The sequence below is a fragment of the Ochotona princeps genome, chromosome 7 (genome assembly GCF_030435755.1).
Source record: "Ochotona princeps isolate mOchPri1 chromosome 7, mOchPri1.hap1, whole genome shotgun sequence".
Lineage (NCBI taxonomy): Eukaryota > Metazoa > Chordata > Mammalia > Lagomorpha > Ochotonidae > Ochotona > Ochotona princeps.
The window spans coordinates 71,403,865-71,418,851 of record NC_080838.1 but is presented as its reverse complement, the minus strand read 5'-3'; the positions used below and the strand labels follow the sequence as shown (position 1 = coordinate 71,418,851).

Genomic DNA, 14,987 nt, shown 5'->3' with positions numbered 1-14,987 from the left:
TCCAATAATTTGAAAACCCCTTGGTTTCAGAGTATGCCTAGAGACTCTCCTCCCGTCTTGACAACACCTAGAGACTCCTACAGACCAATACAGTTGGCAGGAAGCCCAGAACCTTCTGGGTATTTCACCCCCTCCTCAACCTCTTCTGATAATTTGGGTACTTTTCAGTAACTTGATTACCTCCTCCTTCTGCCTACCCCTGTCCACATCTATGTTTTGAAGGTCTTGTGATAGTCTTGTAACAAAAAACTCCAGGTTGTGGGTGAGTTCCAGAAGTTGTGGTGGACTACATTGTGCCATCTGGACATTGTACATGACAGCAATACTGATTGGCTAGGCTTATGATATGTAATAGATGCTTATATCCAATAAGAATATTGCTACTGCTCTGCGTCTTCTTTTCCGTGGCCATGCCCTATATAAGCTTGTGCTTGATTACTAATAAAAAGACAAAGTTTACCATAACTGTCTCAGGTATTTCTCTGTTGAGAACGTCATCACCATGCCACATTACTTGGGTGGGTAGTCTATAGCCAACACCAACCTACTAATTACCATTGCACAATCAAATTAAAATTTCATTAAAAGCTGATAAAAAAGTTTATATAAATTAATTATTTATATAACTTATATATTATTTATATGTTTAATCTCATTAAAAGTTGATATAAATTGATTATTGTCCCTTTAGAGCAACTCATGATTCATTAGTCTTTTACATGGTAAATAATTTTGGATTATGTGCTGGACACTTTAAGCGCGTTTTAGCCATTGTACATTAATTGTATTTGTTCAGAGTTTTCTTTAAAGAGTAGAAAAATTAATCATACAGACTTCTGACACTTGAGCATTTAATTGATAAGTTAAAGAGATAATTGTTCTAGTGAAGACAATAAATAAATAAATAAATAAATAAATAAATAAATAAATGCCGTCATCTTGCATGCTCTCTGTTTCAGGGAAAGACAACATTGACTAAATGTATTGCTGACAGAGCAATTATCAAGAGAACAAGTATTTTTATACAAATAAACAAACTGGCAGAACCAGTTACAATGCTATTAGTCTGTGTCATGAGGTGCCAGTTAATATGCCTGCTAAAGTAGTGGGAGGCCAAATATTTAGTCCCTGTCATACGTGTGGCAGATAGAATGCAAACGCAGGCTCCTGTCTTCAGCCTGGCCAGGGCCAGGCACTGTAGCTGTGTGGAAGTGAACCAGGAAAGAAAGATCTCTTTCTGTCTTTGCTTCTCTCTCTCTTTCTCTCTCTCTCACTCTCTGGCGTGCATGCTCTCTCTCTCACTCTCTCGCTCTTTCTCTCTTGCTCTGCCTCCCAAATAGGAATAAAATAAACCATTTTCAAAGTTCATTTGAAACATTTAATTATTTTTCATGTATTTTTGCTTTATTCTACTGCTGAATTCCACATTTTATTTTAGAACCTTATTTTGCAAAGATTAGATTACATTGTATATATGACAGAAGGAACTCTAAAACATAATTATTTCAAATTCGCCAAAGAAGTATATTAGGATTAGCACTCATCAAGCTTATTTGAAAATCAATACTGCTTTAAATTTTGTGTAAGTTGCATTTCAAATTAAGCTATTTCTGAGGAAGTAAAGGAAAAAATCAAAAAGGAATGATTAGGTTTAGTTATGGCAAAAAGGTACCTATTTTAATCTTCCTTCTGAAGTCTTCCATGTTCATGTGCAATTATTAATATTAATATTAATATACATAGGTATGTATATATACATACATACATATATATCATACATATATATGTCTACTACCAAATGGAAAAAGCATGAAATAGTTCAAAATGTTTATCTTTAGTGCAACTTAACATATACCTATAGGTCATAACTTTATGTAATATCAGTGAAGAAAGGAAAGTAGAATTAAACAAGCCGACAGAATAGCAAGAACAATAGATCTTATTTCTCCTTTACATACGTGTTTGATTCACAAGGCTGCATCCCTACCAATCTAAGGTAAAAAAGTGAAGAATCGGTATCTTATCTACGTTAAGAATAGAAAACTATTCTTAGATCTCAGTTCGAAACTTCAGTGAAGACCCTTTCATTTGCTGCTCATAATGCATATCAAATACTTCATTGAGAGCTACTGTAAAGTGATTTTTCCAATCACCTGTAATCCCTATAAAAAAGAAAAAAGCAAATATTAACACTTCAAATCACTGTCCTGAGATTGTCTAATACCACATTCAGTTGCATTAATCACTCCTTACAATATTTTATATTAGAAATAAGTGCATACAATAGTAATATATTTAGATAGTTTTACAAATGTGGTTTTTCCTGATTGGTTAAAAAATACAAAACAAAATCTGTTATGGTGGTATAGTGGGTTAAACCAGCACTTATATTACTAGTATTCCATATTGGAGTGCCTGATTCCAGTCTGGTTGCACTGTTTCCTATTTAGCTTCCTGCTAGCTTTTCTAGATAGACAGAAGATAATAGTTGAAATAACTTGGTTTCTAACACGCATGTGGAAATTTAATTGGAGCTCCTGGCTGATCATTTCTAACTTAATTAATCAGTCTAAAATTAATCTTTCATGGCCCAGCACAATATTCTAGTGGCTAAAGTCCTCGCCTTGCATACACAGGGATCCCATTTGGGTGCTGGTATGTGTCTCGGCTGCTCCACTTCCCATCCAGCTCCATGCCAGTGGCCTAGGAAAACAGTGAAGGATGCCTGAAAGCCTTGGAGCCTGCAACCATGTGAAAGACCCAGAAGAAGATACTGGCTCCTGGCTTTGGATCCGCCCAGCTGCCGGGGAGTGAACCAGTGAGTGGAAGATATTTATTTCTGTGTCTCCTTCTTTCTGTAAATCTGCCTTTCCAATAAAAATAAATCTTTCTTTAAAAATAATCTTACAATTTCCATTCTCTGTGTCATCCTTCTTATTCTATTTCATTTTTTTTCACAAGTTTTTTGTTAGATGTTTTGGTCTCAGGATGAAAACCACATTGTATTTACTCTATACAGGTTATATAATCTTATTATAGGTAAAAATCAATCAAGTCTTAATATTTCCGTATTAAATTGCCTACATGATATTGTCACCTGAATATAAGCATACATATCCCAAAGTAGTTTCCTTCCAAAAAAATTCATATTCTGTTAAATTGTGTTTTCTTTATACCTTATCATAACCTTGATATTGGAAGCACCAGATATCCAAGGAATAAATATGAAAGGTACCTCCTCACACATGTAATGCGTTGTTCATGGACAGACTAGCTTTGTGTGTATCATTTGCCCCCTATGCTCTCCTGCAGGCACTACCAAAGGTGAAAGCTTCTCAACCTTACCACCTAGATTACCACAATGGTCTAAGACCTCCTTTTGCTCTCAGTCACACTTTCAAAGCTCTCCTTGCAGAAGAAAATTAATTTATTTATAGAGAAACTGGTAGTTCATTTGTCCACACATCAAGGAGGTTTATGCTTTCCTATTGAAATAATCCACAAAATGGAAGGTAGAAAATGTGTGCTAGATGTACTGAGCACACTCTAAGTTTAGCCCAGTGAATAGCCCTCTGCACATATTGCAACCATTTTAAGAACTATGTTTATACAGAAATTCTGGAAAAGGTGAGCTAGTCTGAAGGGTGGATAGTTAAAATATTGATTTTTGAGATTTAATTCTGTTTTCAGGTACTTTCTGTGCCCAGTGGCACATTTCTTATTCTTCGCCTTTAAAAGTTTAACTTCTCCTCCCATGAACAATCTGGTTGAAAGTGCAAGATTTTCTCTATTTTTTTTTCTGTAAATAATTCATTGCGCTGCATATCCACTTGCCTTTCTATTTACAAGCCTACTGTGCCATATAGGACCATATCTCTTTCTGAGCAGGATTTCATCTCACTCTATTTTGATATTTTTACAAAGAGAGTTGTATGTGAATTCCTATCTTTGCCAATTAACCCTGGAAAATTCTGTCACTTGTCCAAGAAAATGAAGAAATAGAAATAAAGAAGAAAAACTGATTAACCGTTCAAATTGCTTCCTCATCTCAAAATGAAATGAGAGTTGACTCTTCTCCCTGAATTTATAATATAATTTTAAAAATAATAAACAAATATATAAGGTATGTGATACAGCACCAATGCAAATAGGTGACATAAAAGATAGCTATCGAAGTGCAGTAATGTTGCTGGTGCTGAGACTGGAGTGTCCATTAATCATTTTTTGTATAATATGCTGCAATCGACAAGTAATAGTAACTTAGTAGGAATAGCTTCTCTAGTATAACTCAAAAAGTAATGTACTTAAAGGTAGAATAATTTTGAAGATTAAAAAAAAGGCCTGGGTCCACAGCCATGAATAATTCCCAGGAGATTTTGTCTATAATCATATAAACTTGACTTTCCATAGCAGTGAAATACTACATGCTGTGCTTACCCTTTCTAATGAAGGATGTCTCTTTTTGATTCATGACTTCCTCTGGCATAATTGTGTAATTAGTGGATGGATTATCCTTCATCTCCTGAAACAAAGTGTGCTTTATAATCTTGTCCACCAGCTCCTTTGATGGCTTCCTCCCCAGGAATTGTACCAGTTTCAAAACCTCTTTTTTGATATCCTTGAAAGAAGAAAAGTTTGGAAGAATACGTCATTAAACTGGCAAAAATTTAATGCTGGTTAGATTTTTTTTAATGTGGGGGAAAAAGGTCATCTTTTTCTTCATTCATACTGGCATTAGACTTCTCATGAAAATTCCTTGGAGAAGTGTTTCCTTGTAGAAAGAACTGCTTGTGGGCGTGGATGTTCTCAGCAACAAGTTTTGTGTGTTAGGCACTTGATCCTCAGTGTGATGAGCTCGTTGGGAATCTTCAACAGGTGTTTGCGTGTGTTAGGATGTGCACTTGGAATGACAATGTGGGACAGTATTTTGTGACTCTGGTTTGTTCTTTGGTGATGCAGTTGCTCATTTCCTGTCTCACACATTCCCACCATGGCGTGATGTCCTTAGCAGCTGGACATCCACCTGAGCCCACATCAACGGTCTGAAAGGTCTCGGATTCTAAACCTGTAGATCTGAGTGCTAAATCCTGACTTTTACATTATAATGACATGTTATAATTATGAAACATGTACTATTACACACATAAGCACAATCGTCCACAAAAACTACTTCAAATATTATCAGAAAGTTTAAGTGAAATGATATGCATAAATGCTTAATGTATGTACTAATATATATATATATATGCACACACACAAATATACACATAAATACACTCAAAGTCTATTGTGCCCTTTGAAGATCAAATCTGGGTACTGAACAGATGAAAAAGACTTTCATTTTTCTCCTAGTTTATTGGAATAGTAAGTGAGCAGCAATAAGAAAAGAAGTTTATTAAAAACTAAGAGAAGGTATAAAAAGCATATCTATTCTGTTTTTGTACTAAATATATAGCTTAACATCACAGAAACAAAGGAATTTCAAAAAAGTAGAAATTGAAACAAAATAGAAATTGAACATGGTAACGAAAATTTTGAAATTTATGTGCTCAAGGAATCTTCAGTAAGCTCATCGAAAATGTGTATTATGAAAACCTATCCATCAATTCCATCATTGGTTTCACTGGAATAGATTTTTCTTGCAGTTGCACTCTTGAACACATTTTGAACTACCCTGATGTAGGCGCCTAACCTAGAAACTTCATATTTCTATGCCACTCCTATAAAATACCCTATTCAGCTAAATAGCTCAGGTATCTATTTGTAATATAAACAACTTTTATTCTAGTGCACAGTTCTCTCAATGCAGAAAGCTGTGTCTAAATCCTACTCCTAAATAATTATACCTGTTTCTTGAAGTTCAGCTTATCTCTTGTTTCTCTTTAGATGCTATACAGGACTATCACAGTTTTAGTTAGATGATGTTCTTTTTTGCTATATAATACTTCAAGTAAATCTATTTCACTACATGCTTATTTTTGTTTTGTTTACTTTATCTGACTCAAACATCCTGTCAGTTTGTATCAGGTTTATACACTTTATTCACTTTTTGATTAATACCTTGTAGAAACAAGAAAAAATAATTTTTTCACTCTTTAGCTTCTCATTGATTTGAATACAGAACAAACCTAATCACAGTTATTGTTGGCCAAAGTACGGAGTAAGTGAATACAGAATATTCCAGTTGTAGTTTTTATTTCATTTTTACTTAATATAATTTTCTAAGTCTCTGATTATTGCACAATTTAGGTATAATCACCAACTAATTACTTGCCTGTAAGGTTATGTGTGTGTGTGTGTTTGTACTATCTAGGTCTCATGAACTTAAGTTCTTTCAAATTTTATCTAAAGAAATTTTTGAAGTTTCAATTTCAAATATGTTCATTCAAAGAAGTTTCATGTACTAGCTTCAAATCCATATGAAAGTATATGAATCACTTTCCTCTAAATTCTTGCAAATTATTGTCATCTGTATATAAATAGATTTTTGTATCCAGAATGTTCCTAAAAGCTAACATCTTAGAAATTACCAAGTTGTCTTTTTTTTCAATTCTCACCTCTTTCATGTCTTCATAGAAAATAAATAACACTTGTGGATTCTTACTCTTCTCCCACCAAGAAGTTACATGTGTATACCAGGAACCATAAGGAACTAAAATTAGAAAAAAAAAATCATAATATGATCTCTGTTCAGCTCAGAAAGAAGTATAAAAGCATTTAAAAAGTGTGAATTGATAACACAACCACCATCCATGAGCAAAGTTGTCTGTGATGAGAGAGGTATGTACAGAAATGCCCATATGGAAACACAGAACACCTGGTCGGTTGTCTCATCACTGCATGATTATGACAGAGAAAAGCTAAGGGAATTCCTCCCCACCACACATAGTTTTTATCCAGTCCTTCTGCGAACATTGCATAAACTGCTAGGGCCATGTGTACGTGTGTGTGTGTGTGTGTGTTTCACAAAAAGCTCCTGGTTTTCAGTTGGCTCATATCTGGCCAATGTGGCCATTTGTGGACTAAACCAGCAAATAGGAGACCACCTCTTTCTCTCTCTCTCTCTCTATCTCTCTCTCTGTGTGTGTGTGTGTGTGTGTGTGTGTGTGTGTTCTCTGTGTGTGTGTGTGTGTGTGTGAGAGAGAGAGAGAGAGAGAGAGAGAGAGAGAGAGAGAATATATTAGGTGAACAAGTTGAGTTACTAGAACTACTTAAAGACTACTCCAGGTCTTCAGTTTACCAGTTACAACTGAATTTGGAAACTATGATGAGTTTTGCTTACACCACTAGAAGCTTAGATAGTAAGAGAGGTTCTCCTAGTGTCAGTCTCAGTCCAGAGTTTTAGAAGATAGTGAAGAGGGTGTCCTAGAACCAAAATGCTGCCTCTTTTTTTCCTTTCGTACCCTCTTTTTCCCAATGTGCAACTATTTCGTCCAATTAAAAGCTGACAAATAACATGTTTTAGAGTGCTTTGGCACGTATTTGTAAAAATCATATTATGAATTACAAAACATATATACCTACTATAATAGTCAATTTTTTGCTGTTGATATGAATGTCACTATTTTTCCATTCAATTATTATCACAACATTAAAATTGCCTTCTTTAATGAATACTCAACTACCTGCATCCTTTATTTCTCAAATCTAAACACTCAGTTGCCTTAACCTTAATGTTCACTATGAAGACAAACCTGTCCACAACTTCAGCCCAGCTAGCCATAACTAGTCTATGAAAGCTTGTTAAAACAGACCATGCACTGAGCAGAATCAACAGTGATTCTACCACAGCTGTTTTGACTTTTTTTTAGTGGATTCTGACCCCATTCAACATCAGTCAATTTTGTGGGGGAAAAAAAAGCCATTCTTTCTCCTTTTCCCCCCTCATCCGCACCTTGTTCACAAAGAATTTTTTTAAATTTTGTTTAGTTTTTATTGGAAAGGCAGATAAACAGAGAGGAGGAAATCCAGAGAAGAAAATCTTTCATTTGTTGATTCACTTCCCAAGTGACCACAACAGCCATAGCTGAGTCAGTCCAAAGTCAGGAGTCAGGAGCTTCTTCAGGAAGTCACACACGGACACAGGGGCCCAAGGCTTTGGGCCCTCCTCTACTGCTTTCCCAGGCCACAAGCAGCGAGCTGAATGGGAAGTGGAGCAGCCGACGTTCATATGGGATCGCTGCACATGCAAAGTGAGGACTTCAGCCACTAGGCTCTTGTGCTGAGCCCCAAGAAGAATTTTAATAACATGTTGCTGATCACTTTTGTAGTAAAAAGAGACAAGATAAAGATAAACATTGATTCCCATTTTTAGAGGAAAGATTGCTACTTTCAATGGCCAAATATACTTGAATATATTACATTAGGCTTAGGACCACAGAATCTGGAACTTGCCACTCACACTTGAAACTTTTGTGCCTCCTCTAAGCATTAAAACTGTTAGAATTCTTGTTTCCACATAAGATCAGGAAAGATAACAGAACAGAGCAGATGATTTTCCCAGAGACATCATTTAGCATGTATCACTTGCCTTAAGAGTTAAAGTCGAAGAAGTGGTTCCTACCTTGTGCATTCATGAATTTCTCTACAAACTCTGGAAAAGATCCAGGATTTGGATATGCAGATACCATTTTGAAGAAATAATAATATGAAACAGCCACATCCTTGGCATTCCGGGCAACATAAATTATCTAAGATGAAATCATATATTAAACTATTTAGTTTTTCACAAACTGCACAATCAAGATTTAAAAAGCATTTACATACTCAATTATAAATGCAATGCATTTTCATAATATAAAAGCATACACAAATTATAAGGAAAAATCATAAGGAATATAATTATAAGGAAAAAATAAGAAAAAGCATTTGGCACGGTAATTTGGCAGAGGTGGTTGTGAGTGCTCTTATTTGCTCTCTTTCACTTTCTAAGTCTGTATGTCTGTGTAAATATGTGGTGCATGTGTGTCTACCTCTCAAAATAAATACAATAAATTTTAAAAAGTGTTTGGCTTTTGCATCTTTACTCTTTATTTGCTGTGATAATCCAAAATTATCTCTTTTCCTTTATGCCTTAAATATTCTGCGGCATTTTGTAATAAGCAAAAAAAAAAAAAAAAAGGGCCAAGATCCAGCTCAGTAGCTTGGCAGTTGGGGTCCTTGCCTTGCACACACCAGGATTCCACGTGGGCACCAGTTCTAGTTCTAGTGGCCGTGCGTCCCAACTAATTCCATGCTTGTGATTTGGGAGAGCATTGTAAAAGACATGACAAATGCCACAGAAGCGTTTCTCTAACACTGAAGCGTTTAAGAGAATCTCACAAATGGAATTAGATCCGAAAGACTTAAGAAAACTCGTTTCCTTGAGTGGAGCAGAGCTCCTTATTACTTCTTCACATGCCATTACTTTTTTTTTTTTTTTTGCATAGTATATTTTTTTAATTATTTTTTTCTTGTTATTTTTTTTATTAATTATTTTGCATTATGTGACAGTTTCATAGGCTCTGGGAATCCCCCCACCCCTCCCCACGCCCCTCCCCCCTGGTGGATTCCTCCACCTTGATGCAGTATTACAGTTCAAATTCAATCAAGATTCTTTCCTTGCAAACGTATACCAAGCATAGAGTCCAGCTACTTATTGTCCAGATGGGTTGAACAGTTCCTTGGGGAGACCATTTCTGGTCTGAAGTTAGAGCTGGTAGAATATCATCACAGTCAATTAAGAGTCCCAATATAACATCAACAGCAATTTGCAACATTATGGAATTGACATGGTTTTGAGTATCCAGTATGTTAAAAAAAAAAAAAAAAAAAAAGCAAGTTCTTAACCACAACCTATGATTAGCTCATTGACATTTCAATTTTAGTTTATATACAGGACCGGCTGCTATTTACCTTAAAATGGCTATAAGGTACCATTCAGCTGTCTCATGTCTATTTCATTTTAGTATTTAACCATTTGTTGTGTTGAAGTATAATTTTGCTGATCTTGGCAGATTTTAGGACATGCCATTACTTTTTAAGGTTATAGATGGAAAAGAATGCTCTCAATGGTAAATCAGACTCTCAGTTCATACAAAATCATAAATAGACACAGAAAATATTCTATAAAATGATGAGAATCCTTCTTATCAGGAGCAGAAGTTGGAAGAGAAGGCCATATTTACATATTGGTTACTTAAACCAGAGGGTAACTACATGAGTCCTCATCACTTGGTAAGAAGAAATAACTTATGAGATGGTAGGATGATTAAGCTCTTATAGTATATGCAAGATATATTTTTAAAATAAAATCAAACTACCACGGCCACGGCACAGTAGTTTAGCAGCTAAAGTCTTTGCCTTGCACACCTGGATCCCTTATGGGCACCGGTTCATGTCCTGGGGACCCTGCTTCGCATCCAGCTCCCTGCCTGTGGCCTGGAGCACCAGCCGAGGACGGCCCAAAGCCTTGGGACCCTGCACCCACGTGGGAGACCCAGAAGAGTATCTGGGTTCCTGGCTTCAGATCGGCTCAGCTCTGGCCATTGCGGTCACTTAGGGAGTGATATAATGATAATGATAATGATGATAATGATAATGATAATGATAATGATAATAATAATAAATCTTTTTAAATGGGCCAAGAAAGGCACTCAATAAATAATTCCTGTATCTCTGAGGCGTTCTTTTCTGATTAGTCTGTCAAATACAGTAACAGAAAGAGGATACTTGATACAATCAGTAATAACAACAAATGCAAAAGCAACAACTGTTGTTTGCAACGTGATAGACATGATGTTAAGCACTTTTACAAGCAGTTAGTCACTGTGCTGTGTAAAAAAGGTGTTATTATCATTATCCTCTTACAAAGAAACAGCCTTAGACAGTTTAACCTTTGTTTTATCGATAATATTCTCTGGCAAATGGAAGAGCTGCTATTAAAATCTAGATTGTCTGGTTGTACTAACTGTACTCCAAACCCTAGAGAGTCAAAGATAGAATAAATACACAAATTTATGTAATAATCTAGTGAAATCTCATGATATGTAAGAGTCTTGTGGGCCTGGCGTGATAGCATAGATGCTAAAGTCCTCAGCTTGTACGCACCAGGATCTCATTTGGGCAATGGTTCATGTCCCCGCTGCTCCACTTCCCATCCAGCTCCCTGCTTGTGGCCTGGGAAAGCAGTGGAGGACAGCCCAAAGCCTTGGGACCCTGTACTCCTGTGGGAGATCTGGAGGAAGTTCCTGGCTTCGGATTGGCTCACCTCCAGCTGTTGAGGCCACTTGGGGAGTGAATCATCAGGCAGAAATTCTTCCTCTCTGTCTCTCCTCCCTTTTGTATATCTGCCTTTCCAATAAAAATAAAGAAATCTTTTAAAAAATCTAGTGATATTTCATTTGAAGTTGATCAGAGTTTGATGAGATGCTGAGAACATTTGATACTCCTTACCTTGCAGTTTTTCTCCCAGAAGGAGACTGGAAGAAGTTCAGCTGGCAGGTGAGTCTTCACCACTCTAGGAGATGCCATCTGTTTCAATTGCTTCACTCCTAATTTAAAATTTTAAATAAAATTTAAATGATTTCAGAAAGTATGGATTGTTTATATAGATTTATATAGATAAGTTCCAAAAACACATTTAATATTCTATGATGTGTTTACAATGACTCTTACTGCAAAATATAGACTAAATTAAAAAGAAAAAGAAAATCAAATTTGTGCCACCCAGAAATATCATTATTAACATTTTGCTAACAATCTTATGTATATATATATGAATATATAGCTCTATGCATAGACCCACAAACATCACAATACTACAATTAAAAATTAATTTTTGATATCTTCTTATGGTCTTTTTCTTTCCAATTTCTTCCCAGTTTTGTCTTTACTTTAGGGATACATGTAGCCTTGAAAATTAATAACTGTAATCCCAGTATTTATTATTCCATTCAATAGATAGTCTGTGAAACTCCTATAAGAATTATCCTTATTTACTCTATTTCAGATAGGTGTCACACTATAAATCCTATCAAGGCTAGATTTATATGCTCTCCTATGTAGAAGACAAAATACTAATTTCCACTTTCTCTCACAATCTCTTTGATACCACATATCCACATTCAGACCTTAGAATAGATGCATGTAACTTTTCCATTTAACTTAAACATTACCATTATACACATCGTCTGATCTGCATTCCAGGAAAGGTATTCTATTGAAAATTGCATCTTCTTTGCACTTTTCCACATCACCCTCTTTATAGATCATGTATACAATTTCAGAAACCCAAGTGGTGCCTAAAAAAAAGTAAACCAAGCTTAGCCTGCCACTGATGATTCAGGGTTGACAATGGGTTTAATTTTAATGTGGATAAAGCAAACGGCATAAGTCAATATTATTTGAATGATGTTTAAACAGCCATAAACTCAAGAAAATTTTTCTGTGATATTTAATGATATAAGGCCCCCAAATAGCATCAGTAAATAAGAATAAATACTGTAAGAACACACATGTGAGACATGTGTCCAAATATGCCCTTGGTGACCTATGACATGTGCAAGCAGATAACATAGTGTATTTTAATTTTTGTAGTCAAAAAATAAAAGGGACTTGAATAATTTGATGCACTCAAGTGTTCCTTCAACAAACTACTGATCATGTACTATCTCTTCGTTTCAGGTCTATAAGAATGTCTAAATCAAATCCCTGCCCTGTGGTGACCAAAGGCCTTTTAAACAGTCAGAAAAAAAAGTTGGATTACAAAACTTCTCTATTTATACGTACACATATATATATATATATGTGTGTGTGTGTGTGTGTGTGTGTGTGTTCATACATCATATGGATAGTCATATATATTCTTATTAATATGTATGTATTCGTATATATGAATATGCATAATTCATGTGTATGTATATAAAGATTTATTTCTTTTACTGGGAAGGTAGATTTACAGAGAAAAAGAGAGACAAAGATATTTTGTCCACTGGTTCACTCCCAAATAGCCTCAATGACCAGAACAGAGCTGCTCCAAAGCCAGGAGCCAGGAGCCAGGAGCTGCCTGCCTCTCCAAAGAGAATGTAGGTCCCAAGGCTTTGGGTCTTTTGTGGTTCTTTCCCAGGCCATAGGCAGGAAGTTGGATGGGAAGTGAACCAGCATTTATATGAGATGCTTGCACATGCAAGGCAGAAGATTAGCCAGTTAGGCCATTGCACCAGCCATCCAGAACTTCTCTTTTCTTAACATTGTATTATAGGGGCACAGAAATTTAAAAGACTACAAAGAAGGAATACATAACTCAAGGTGCTATTGACACAGTAGCTTCTGTTGAGTTATTCAACAATGTCTTCAACAAGAATGAAAATTGATCTTAGACGTATTAGTCACAGGTACAAGTGCACAATTTGTGGGAGGTACGAAAGGGATGACAACGCACACGAATCATTTAAAAATCAAAATTAGATATTTAAAGAAGGATGTAATACTGAGGAAAATAATTGGAAATAATGCTATAGGCAATTTCAGAGTCTTCCTGAATAGATGAATGAGGACAATTCTACAGATATAAACAGATGGCAAAAATAAAATGTCTTGTAACACACACAAGAAAATACTAATTGTTTGTAGCACTTATGAACAGGCATTGGCGTCAAAACAAGAGCTCAGTATTATCAGGTCATGCTTTAGAACTTGCTCTGAAATAAGAACAAAGGCAACAGCGAAATAAGGGATCAATAAGAAGGGTACAAGAGACTCTAAAAAGAGTCTGACTATGAGAAATTTCACTGAAACTAAATAAGCAAATATAGCGGTCAATTACGTAGGGGGGAATGCAAGCGAAACAATTCGTAAGTTTCCTCTTCTGATGGCTGGTATTGTACTGATACTAATCCCAGCAAGGAAAAAAAAAGGATGGATTTCAGAGTCAGAGTGGAGTGGAGTCAAAGTGACATATTTACTGCTTAACACAGTTATTTTAAACTCTGAAGACATAATAGGGTTGTAAGACTCCGGAACTATGCTTCAAAACTGAACTAACCTCAAAGGTATAAAAGTATTGCTGAAAACTGGAGGTTTGAGTGTAGATCTTCAAAATAGGTGCTAATTAGCTGGGAATGTTTAAAAGTATCTGTGAAAAGTACTTAATTTCTCTATATATATATGACATTAGTGTATGAAGAATGCAGTTGGTAGTTGTAAATACTGATCATGAAATGACACGGGTTCATCCACCTACACTACATACATTTCTAATGTGATCACTGATATCTATTTGTCAGTGTGTGGTTCCATTTCTACACTATGGCTATGAGCTAGAGCAATAATGTGACACTTTCTATATCACATGTCCCACACCTGTTCTTTTTTAATTGAAAGAGTGAGTATGTAAGAAGTGAATAACTTAGTTTGAGCTATTCAAAATAGTTGAACTCATAGATTGAAAAAACAACAACAACAACAACAAACCCTTTAATACACAAAGGAGACTTACCAGATCTAGGATACGTGACAATGACAACATCATCTGGTCTTGCCTGTACTGTTTCCACATCATTCCAATATTTGACAAAATCTTTATACATTAGAATGCCTTGGACCTCATCAAGGTTTTTGTAATAGTCAGATTTGGGAGAATCCATCTTGCAGCAATACACTAAAAATTTATAGATGTTTTACCTTTTTTGTTTATTTCACAGGGTTTTATTATTAACAATAATAATGTATATTAAAATTTTTCCTGTTAGCACTTTTAGCTGTCATGCAAATGGAGTAAAAGCATATTAGATTTGTATGTGACATACTCTTCCTCCATGAAGAGATTCTAATCCTTTTAGGAACATTTGTCTGTTATATGAAAGAATAAGGAACTACATGGATAAATAATATATGCTATACATGCTGCGTTTTATTAGTAAGATCAAAATCTTTTGTTTCTGTCAAAACAGATTAGGACTACAAAAAGGCTGAGGTCTCAAAATACAACGTTTTCTTGGCAAAAGTTT

At 35.4% G+C, this 14,987-nt stretch overlaps 1 protein-coding gene across 1 annotated transcript; it reads right to left on the bottom strand.

The window, feature by feature from the left end:
* Nucleotides 1-2,049: 2,049 nt before the first annotated feature.
* LOC101525144 (sulfotransferase 1E1) lies at nt 2,050-14,624 on the bottom strand. Its single transcript, XM_058667258.1, has 7 exons — nt 14,477-14,624; nt 12,156-12,281; nt 11,434-11,531; nt 8,564-8,690; nt 6,558-6,652; nt 4,438-4,618; nt 2,050-2,162 (listed from the first exon to the last, which is right to left on the bottom strand). Exons 1-7 carry the CDS (start codon nt 14,622-14,624, stop codon nt 2,050-2,052), a joined length of 888 nt encoding a protein of 295 aa, XP_058523241.1.
* Between the last annotated feature and the right edge of the window lie 363 nt (nt 14,625-14,987).